The sequence below is a fragment of the Chaetodon trifascialis genome, chromosome 9 (assembly GCF_039877785.1).
Source record: "Chaetodon trifascialis isolate fChaTrf1 chromosome 9, fChaTrf1.hap1, whole genome shotgun sequence".
Lineage (NCBI taxonomy): Eukaryota > Metazoa > Chordata > Actinopteri > Chaetodontiformes > Chaetodontidae > Chaetodon > Chaetodon trifascialis.
Window position 1 is genome coordinate 28,258,946 of NC_092064.1, and position 10,000 is coordinate 28,268,945.

At 45.8% G+C, this 10,000-nt stretch overlaps 1 protein-coding gene across 1 annotated transcript in view; it reads left to right on the plus strand.

Annotated features, from left to right (window-relative positions):
- The window catches only part of LOC139336070 (unconventional myosin-VIIa), a 32,946-nt gene that overhangs the window by 2,190 nt on the left and 20,756 nt on the right, over positions 1-10,000 (plus strand). Inside the window, exons 2-4 of the mRNA XM_070969944.1 lie at positions 1,558-1,625; positions 9,063-9,176; positions 9,271-9,423. Coding sequence (XP_070826045.1) covers positions 1,608-1,625; positions 9,063-9,176; positions 9,271-9,423 — 285 coding nt within the window. The 5' untranslated portion in view covers positions 1,558-1,607. The remainder of the gene's footprint in view (positions 1-1,557; positions 1,626-9,062; positions 9,177-9,270; positions 9,424-10,000) is intronic.

Genomic DNA, 10,000 nt, shown 5'->3' on the forward strand with positions numbered 1-10,000 from the left:
TGCAAACCACCTTCTCCTGTGTCGGACTGTGTGTGATCTGAATGCTGATTAAATTTAGGAGAACAAACAAACAAACTAAACCCTGTTTCCTGAACTTGAAAACCCACTAGCCCTCCTCTGATTTCCCTTTCAAGTGTACAAATTACTGCATATATGGCAGCGCTTTTCCACAAGCTGCACGCCTGTGCTGCAGTGTGGTCATACAGCTTTAGTTTGACTGATTTCACTCATGAAAAATATTGATTAACACAACTACAGAGTCAAACAGCTACACCAAAGAAGTAAATTTTATAATTGACTGAGAAAATGACTTCTGATGCAGACCACCTCAGATGGCAGGGGCTCGTGGAGTGAGGCTGCCTCCTGTACCTCAGGTGTGACTGACTCACTTTTCAAAGAGAAGCCTGAACAAAACGTCTAATGAGGTCGAGGTGCCACGGCTGCCATGTGTCAGAAAGTCAGAGGATCAAACTAAAGCTTCATTAAGGCTGGCTGAAAAATTTACTAGGGCTAATTTACACGCATGCATGCACACACGCACGCACGCATAAATACAGCAGCCATTACTCTGTTGACCTTATATCCTTAATGAATAACACATGCAAACACACACGCATACGCACACGGGCACCAACATACTACAACAGCAGAGAGCTAATTGGGTGGGTCGAGTGTCATATGACACAAAGAGGCGGAGTCAGTCACAGGTCATGTGAATATAATCATTTTGACCTGTAACATGTCTCTTAATTAGTTTTAGCCATTAAACGTAAAGTCCCAAAAAGGGAAATTAGACAGCTGACCCCTCTCTTTAAAGTGGCTGTAATCAATAATTGTAGGCATTGATTAGCCATTGATCATGATGACAGGGGGACACAGTTAGCAACTAGCCTGTAAAGAACATTTATGGCAATGAGACGACAAAGAGCCAGACGTTTCCGTCAGGAGGTGAAAACCAAAGCTGAGCTGAAATGAGAGTAAACATTCGTTCATTCATGACTCCAGTGCAATGATGCTTTCCTGCAGCTGACTGTGTAAACAGGCAACTGTTGCTTCCAGCTTGTTTCTGCTGCCCCCTGTTGGCCCCTCAATAAGTAATTTCTATTCATATTATAACACAAACGTGAATTTACCTGCTTCAACCTCTTTCTGCTCACAGTGTGTCGCTGGTGCACACGTCTTCTGTGTGTGTGTGTGTGTGTGTGTGTGTGTGTGTGTGTGTTGCTTTATATGGATCCCATTAGCAGACTCGTTATTTCATTCAAGAGAAAACCCAACAGAATTTTAACAAGCGACTTTTATGTGTCTGCTGCTGCTTTTATCGTGTTTGTGGGTAAAATGATATCTGAGTTTGTGTGTGTGTGTGTGTGCGCTCGTGTTTTACTCTGAGGACACGGTGGACTGCTCATCCCTGATTGTCTTGTTTTTTTGGTTTTTACTTTTCTACCTTTAAGTTTGCTTTTAATGAAATGTGCTCTTACATACTGCAGGAAAAGACAATAAATAGTTTCCTGATGAACGCTCGCTTGCTCTCATCGCTCCCTCTGTCTTTCTCAGGGTTTACAGGCGACTGCTGATGTCCAGGCGTGAGGACAGAAACCAGAACCATGGTCATTCTACAGCAGGTACACACACACACACACACACACACACACACACACACACACACACACACACACACACACACACACGCACGCACACACACACACACACACACACACACACACACACACACACACGACAGATGGCTGAAAACTGCTGCAAAACGTTTAAATGTTTGCCGACTGTGTGTGTGTGTATGTGTGTGTGTGTGTGTGTGTGTGTGTGTGTGTGTGTGTGTGTGTGTGTGTGTGTCTGCCGTGAAGGTACAACAACACTCACTGAGGATCAGCCGCTCATTACACCACATTGTTTCCACTGAACCGACTGTGTAGACAAACACACACACAAATTGGACAAGATGCTGAATGCTTGTTTGTGCATGTGTGTGCGTGTGTGTGTGTGTGTGTGTGCGTGTGCGTGTGTGTGGACATGTAATACTCACATTGTGCATTCTGTTTACACAGTCACTTTGTGGGGACCTTAGTGTCCTGTATGGAGACAGCAGTCCCCATAATGTAAATCATGAAATCTTTTAGAGTTCAGGTTCAGGTGATTTCAGGTTCAGATGAGTTCAGGTTCAGGTGAGTTCAGGTTCAGATGAGTTCAGGTTCAGGTGAGTTCAGGTTCAGGTGAGTTCAGGTTCGGGTGAGTCTCCAGGAAATGAATGGAAGTCTACGTACGACCGCATGTGCGCACAAACACACATCGGCCTGAGTGTCGCTGTGTTTGATGCTCAGTTAATGCGCTGCTGAACTCGTCGGCCTTTATGATGGACTAATCTGCCCTGACAGCGTCCCCCCCGATGTGGAGGCCCAAATGGGACAAGCCGATAAAGCAAAGGAAGACACACACGGACAGAGATCAGCCTTCGCCGTCTCTGTGGACGTTTGTCTCCACACACACTGTGACTGTGCAGGTGTGACCTCTGCTGCTACACACACGGCTCTGAACTGTTTTCAATGGGAGAAGAAGAAAAACTGTGGACGACCTTCGATCAACAGCAGAACTTCTTCTCTCCAGCTTGAAGGAATCTTCGGATGTACCAAGCTGAAGAGTCGACAGACATTTGTGGATCTTTCTTTACAACGTGACAGATCGACACGACAGCATTCGTGTTTGACTTTTTCAGTCCTTCACGCTCACAATGGTGTGCAGATCATAACTAGATGTGGTAACCATGACGGCGGAAATGAACAGGGGGGGATCTGATTGGCCGCTGGAGGGCTGGGAGGAGAACGTACGCCGCCTCAGCTACAGATACACCACCCTCATCCAGGTAAACTCAGGCTCCGGTCAGAGGACAGGGTGATTTTATGGTCACAGTTCCTCCTCCAGAAACACTGTTTTCATTTGTTTCACATTCAGTCTCACAGTTTCTAATTTAATTTAATGAGCTTGAGTTTGAGCGCTGCTGCTTTCTGTGTTCATGTTGGTTTATTCTCCTCACACATCAACACACAAACATGTCAGCTTTTATGCTCCTTCACTGGTTCTTTCTTGACTTTCTGCTGCATCAAGACTAGTTTTTCCCTCGTTATTCCTGCTCATGTGCTGGAAAGTGACGGCTGTCAGAGATGTTTCCTTGTTTTCGTTCCGTCATCTGTTGAACTGAAGTCTGTCCTGATCTCAGAGGTCCTTGTCTGGTGTGGATGGTTGGAGAAGGAAAACAAAGTGGCCTGGAAGGTTGTGGTCTCTGAAAGGTGAAGGGCTCATCCCAGGGTCCATGGTGCATGATGGGACTTCAACAGGCACATGAGGAAGTTAGAGCTTTAGTTATTCAGACGGCTTTGTCTGCAGCAGCCATGCATCATCCGCACAGGTTACATAAAGTCCTAATCATTATGATACCGACTAAAGCTTCAGTTAGTTTAGGAAACAGCTGAGTTACTGAAAGCCTGTTTGTTTGTTTGTTTGTTGTTTCTCTCTTTTGTTCTGTGTTCAGTGTTGCGTTTAATTCTACTGTGATGGAGAGCTGGCATTCATTCATTCATTCATTCATTCATTCATTCATCCAGCAGCTCTCCCTCATTTACTGGCCAACCACAATAGGAACTGCACAGGGGTGTGTGTGTGTGTGTGTGTGTGTGTGTGCGTGCGTGTGTGTGTGTGTGTGTGTGTGGACAAACACACAGTTTGTTTTTTTCCAATGAAGCAAAGTAACCACAGAGTTTTAGTCAGTACTGTTCGGCTCTGAGGTACTTGTACTTTACTTGAGTACCTGTTTTCTAACCGCTGATGAAGACGTTCATGAACACCAGCAGGGGGCAGACCTGTACCTGAGGAACACCTGGTCTTCAGTACACACACACAGACCTTGGGGAATGTGTATGATTTGCAGTAAACCTCGTGCACAGTGAGGGAACAGGATGCTGCAAAGCTTCAGTTACACATGACTACTTTTACTTCTGATACTTAAAGTACATTTTGCTGAGAAAGTCCTGCTTTCAAAACCTTACTCAGTTAAAAGTACTAGGTGTCATTATATTGCAGTATTACTACTTCTACTTGAATAAAGGACCTGAATGGCTCCTCCGTCGCTGTTTCTTAACGTTGTAATCAGTACTTTTGTTACTTCCTTTGTCGTCTTCGTGGAGACAGCAGAGACAAAACGCTCATGTTGACTGTCCACTGAAGCGAAAGGACAGTGTGTGTTTTTATGGACGAGTTGATCCAGTGACAAATACCAGCGCGGTCAGCTTGTCACCATATCTCACCCTGTGACCTTTGACTTTTCTAAATGATCTATATAAATGCAAATGAGATGAGCTGAGGTGCCTTCATCAGTCATGTGGCCTCTTCAAACGCTCCTAACTGTGAAGTAACTGGATTACTCTGAATGTCAGCGGCCTGTGAGGGTCTCAACGCTGGTTCGTTATCGAGGGAACAAAATATGAAACACGCTGAACGAGCTAAACCACAAGGGGCGTCCAAACGGTCTTTTCTGTCTGTCCTCTGGCGGTTTGTTACCTCTCTGCAGGTGTAAGAGAACACCTGGCTCATGTCTGTCCTGAATTATTTACCTGAAGAAAGAGATGACGAGGACACACACCCATCCACCGCAGGCAGCGTGGACATTACCTCACTGCTGTCCTGCTAACGCCTCACCGGCACTGTGGCTCATCTCAGCCGTGTCCAGAGGACGGTGTGTGTGTGTGTGTGTGTGTGTGTGTGTGTGTGTGTGTGTGTGTGTGTGTGTGTGATCACAGCAGCAGTCACGGTGGACGTCCTGAGTCCTCGGTCTGTCCTGTGTTTCAGATATAAAACTGCTTTATGTTCACATGTTTCACAGCGTGACGTTAGAGGTCTGAGAGGCACAAAGTTAGAAATAACTTTTGAATACTCAGTAAATACAAAATGAAGTATCAGAGTAAGAACTAGAAATATTACTTTGTTGTATCTGAAGAATAAAGGTACATGTAACAAAATGAAGTGGTGGAATATACTCCATATGTTTAATCAAGTACTTAAGTGCAAGTTTGAGATATGCATACTTTATTGTAATATTTCCATTTTATGCCACTTTATTCTTTCACCTCACTACATCTCAGAGGCAAATATTGTCAGCTTTAGTTACGAGCTACTTTTCAGATTACAGTTTTTCTTATGGTAGATTTAGATGAATCCCAAAGGTCTTTTGCTGGTAGTGGAGTATTTTCACAGTGTGGCATCAGTACTTTTACTTAAGAGAAGAACTTTTTTCCACCACTGCAAAAATGTAAAACACGTTTTTCAGGGTTTTTCCACTTTGTCTCATTTTAAGACACTGAACCATTTTTCTCCTTTGAGTTTCTTGCTTTCAGGTATTTCCAGTAGCGATCCTCTTAAGCTCATAACTTTCAGTTTTTAGAACAAATTCTCCAAATAAGGTCAACTTACATATTTCGCTGCGACTGTGAGTCACTTGATTCACTTCTTAGAAAAGCCTGGCTGTTGCTTGATTTAAAATTTAACCAGAAAAATGGCAGCATGGAAAGCTCATCGTGTTACATTTGATACCAAAGCTGCAGACTCGTGTGCTCCCTCAGCCGCTGTAGCCGAGTGTCTGGTGGCGCTGAAAAGGCTCGTGATCTCACAGAAAGACTGAAGCACTGTGAAGCCTGTCTGCTGAAGATGAACCTCCGCTGGGCTCTCGGACTGTCAGCAGCTCATGAACTACCGCGGCTGTGGTGTCTGGTTAGACGACCTGGGGGCTTCATCGATCTTTAAATGACCTCTGTAAAAAGCCTCTTACTCTCTGTCGATGTGAGACTGACGGTTGGGGAACGCTGTCATGAAAAACACTCAGCTGAACGTTGGCTGGAGGCAGACTGAGGTCAGACACTCAGCGATCAATCAGCTGTTTGTGCTTGTACAGTAACGGATGGCTGTTATACAGCTGCATGAACAGCAATCCATCCATCAGTGTTTGTGATTTATCCCTCAGACTAAAGTGGGAATAGAACAGATGTCAGTCAGATCAAATCTAACAACTGCATGGCTTTAGCTTTACGACGCCAATCAAAACTTGTTCTGCTGTCCGATGCCAAAGATATTTTTTGGCCAGCGACACATCAGCTACTGGATAGCAGCGTCATATCTCGCCAGTTTACTGGGCGGGTAATGTGTAACAGTACATCAGTGGAAGAGCACTTTGACTTCAGTGTTGTCCCCATAAGTTACCAGGATGATGCTGGGACGGAGGACGAGAGACAGACAGAGGACGAAATATAAAAGACAGACGCCAAACAGTCCTCTGTTCAATAATTCAAAATGTGGTTTCTGATAGTTTGTTGTTGGATTACTCCCTCATAGGTGTGTGTGTGTGTGTGTGTGTGTGTGTGTGTGTGTGTGTGTGTGTGTGTGTGTGTGTGTGTGTGAAAGACAGGGGCTTGGTGGTGTAATGTTCAGGTGGCTCAGTTTGCCAGACAGAGTATTTACTTAATTAAACTGACATGTATGTAACACACACTCAAACAGCCATTCATCACACACACACACACACACACACACACACACACACACACACACACACACACACACAGTCTTCTTCCCATCTGTCTCTCTTCTTACAGAGGAAGACGGAACGAAGAGACAGAACTGAAGTTATGTCTGGACACACATTCAGAGAAAACGTGTCTGTCTCACTGTTGTCAGCTTTTCTGCTGCTGGGGACAAAAGTTCAGAGTTACCCTTCACAAGAGACCAGAACCAAGCAGGGACAAGACCAGCTTTCAGTTGGCTTTGGGTGTGTCTTGGAGGGGTTTTAGGTACATTTTTACTGGACTGGAAAGGGGTTTTTCTTAAAATAGAGGAAATGGAAAGCAAGACGATACGATTAGTGTTGCAACTTTTGCTAACTGGCATCAAAAACGTCGTTTACTGTGTTGAAACTGATGATGCTTTACTGTCTGTCCTCTGCTGCTGAGCAGGTGTGTAGTTCAGGGACAATGATTCCTGTAAAATCTGATTAACGTCAGACGAGTAACGTCAGACCAGGAGACTCTGCTGTTGGACGTCAGTGATAGAAAACACATCATGTGGTTTAGTTGGAGGACAGTTCATGGCCCTCAGAGGATGAGCCCTCTGCATTTAACTCTTATTAACTTATTAATGATTCATTAATTATCAGGTCGTTCCTGATTCATTCCTCGATTATACCATTATTATTATTATTATTATTCCTAGTTTACTGTTACTGTCCTTCACATTTCTCAGTCAGGAAACACTCATTATTATGTATAACATGCAGAATTTACATGGCAGCATGAGCCTGTGGTGTTTTTATCTGTCCAGAAATCCAACACCACAGGACACACCTGAGGAGGAAGTGGCATCTTGTTGCCATGGGCAGCAGGTGAGGTTGTGGGGGGCTGGGTTAGCGAAGTGTCGGTGTGACAGAGACAGAGGGAGAGAGAGCAGGAGTCCCCGAGTGTTAAACTTCAGAGTGACCTGAAGATCAGCAGAGCCTTTCGACTGCAGGCCACAGACTGGGATGTTTGACCCCGTTACTCTGTGAGACGTCTCATATTGGACCTGATTTCATCACTTTTCTGTCGACACTTCAGGGCGTTTCAGCTTTTCTTTTTTTAGCAGAGGTGTGACCTGCTGAAATCGAGCCTGTGGTGAACTGAACCTGCTGAACATGAAGATCTTGAAGCTTTCGGTGGTTTCGTGAGCGCTGCAGTGTGTGCGTCGTCCTGTGGGCTTCAGTCTCATCTTTACATGGATGTTTGTCAGGAAGCTGCAGAGGAAACAAAACTATACGAACATCGGATCCATTCGTGCACCTTCCCACCTGCGCCGGTGGATGTGTGTGTTCATCTGTGTGTGGACACAAAGCTGCGACCGTCACGCATCATCAGAGTGTGTGTGAGTTTGCTTTGAGCGCGTGAAGATGTACAAGCGGCGGGACTACGTGGAGCTTTATGAGAAGGATCTGGCCAAATGGGCACTGCTACGCAACGTCAACACTGTGATGAAACACAGCACGCTGCTGCCGGTATGTGTGTGTGTGTGTGTGTGTGTGTGTGTGTGTGTGTGTGTGTGTGTGTGTGTGTGTGATGACTCATAATTGTATGCCTGTCGTCTGTGGGATTGTGTTACGTAACATATGTGCGTATGTTCCTGTGTTACATGCATCAAATATTAATTATATTTCTGTGTGGCCGTGTTGTGATGCCTCTGTGTGTGAGTGTGTGTGTGTGAGTGTGTGTGTGTGTGTGTGTGTGTGTGTTTGTGTGTGTGTGATGCTGTGTTATCTAACATTACATGACTGTGTTAAAATAAATATGCTGCAGTCACAAGAATGTGGTTTTGTGTTGAGTCATGAATCATAATTGTATATCTGAAAACTGTGTTTACCTTTGTGTGTGTGCGTGTGCACGTGTGTGCGTGTAGGTGTGTGTGTGTGTGTGTGTGTGTGTGTGTGTGTGTGTTTGAGCAGCCACACCTTTAAGGAATCAACAGACATTTTGGGAAATAGGTGTTTTTCCTTTCTCATGGAGAGCTTGTAGTGATGGTGGACGTGCGTCTCGTGTCTGTCCGTTTGATGGACCACAGTGTGACTTACTGCTCGTCTGCAACATCATCAGGCACAGTTAGAAAGGGGAACAGAAGTCTGGGTATAAGTTCATGTTCATAGAGCCGGTGAATGGACGCAGGTTCCACCTGGCCTCGTGTGCTTTCGCTGAGTTCAGGTGATCTCAGCTGATTACAGGCGCCTGGTCCAGGCGCAGCGTGAACGTGTTGATGATTCAGTTATTTTAGCTAAGAAATGAGTCTGATCATCTTTCAAATCTAAAATCTAAATGGCGAACGTACCAATCAGACGCATGGAGACACTCCAGCATCAGCATTGTTCCTGTCTGCCTCTGATTTCTCATGTGATCGTCCTTGTTGCTGTTATTGTGATCCTGATCTGATCTCAGGCTAAATCATGATGCTAACGTTGATTTTGGTTTGAATCCTCGCTTTCTTTGCAGGGCGACTATGTCTGGTTGGACTTGAAGACGGGTCGGGAGTTTGAGGTGCCGATCGGCGCCGTGGTCAAGCTCTGCGACTCCGGGCAGATCCAGGTGGTGGATGATGAGGGAAACGTAAGTGCTGAAACACTGCGCTGTCTGGTGGTCTCCGGTTTGCTCCGTTCAGACTGTGGTCTACAGCCCACCATAATGTCCCCTCCCCCTCCAGGAGCACTGGATCTCCCCCCAGAATGCCACCAACATTAAGCCAATGCATCCCACCTCCATCCACGGTGTGGAGGACATGATCCGCCTGGGGGACCTCAACGAAGCCGGCATCCTCCGCAACCTGCTCATCAGATACAGAGAGAGACTCATATATGTGAGTGTTCCTGCTGCTCTTATCTCACAAATCCGACCTGCTGTCGACTGTTTTTCTGCGCTGCATCTCAGTTTCGTGCTTTTCTATTCTCTCTCTCTCTTGGTCTTCTTGAATTTGTCCTCTTCCTGTGTCCTCTGAAGACAAACTGTGGTGGCAGGGTAAGTCAGCTCCTGCACGTCGGGCATGGTGGATCGAGCTCAGTTAGTCAGACTGTCATCGGTGTCATGATGGAATGAAACGTGTCTCGTTTTGTTTTGGTCTGCACAAACATTGCATGGACACTTCTGTGATAAATGGCAGCTCTGGTTGAGTGTGACACACACAGGAAATGACAGTATGTCATAACTCGCTGAAGCTTCGGAGGTCAGAACGCTTTACGGGCCTGATTCGCTGGGGTTTAGCAGCCCAGCGCTGCAGCCTGGGTGCACGTTGGTTTGTTTCCAACATGGCCGTCTGCTCTCCTGCGGCCAACACTTCTCCATCTGAGTTACAGCCCTGTATCACCTCACCCCCCCCCCTCCAGCCCCGGCTCGCTGTGTGAGCAGACAGCACCGATCTGATGCGTTTAACACGGATT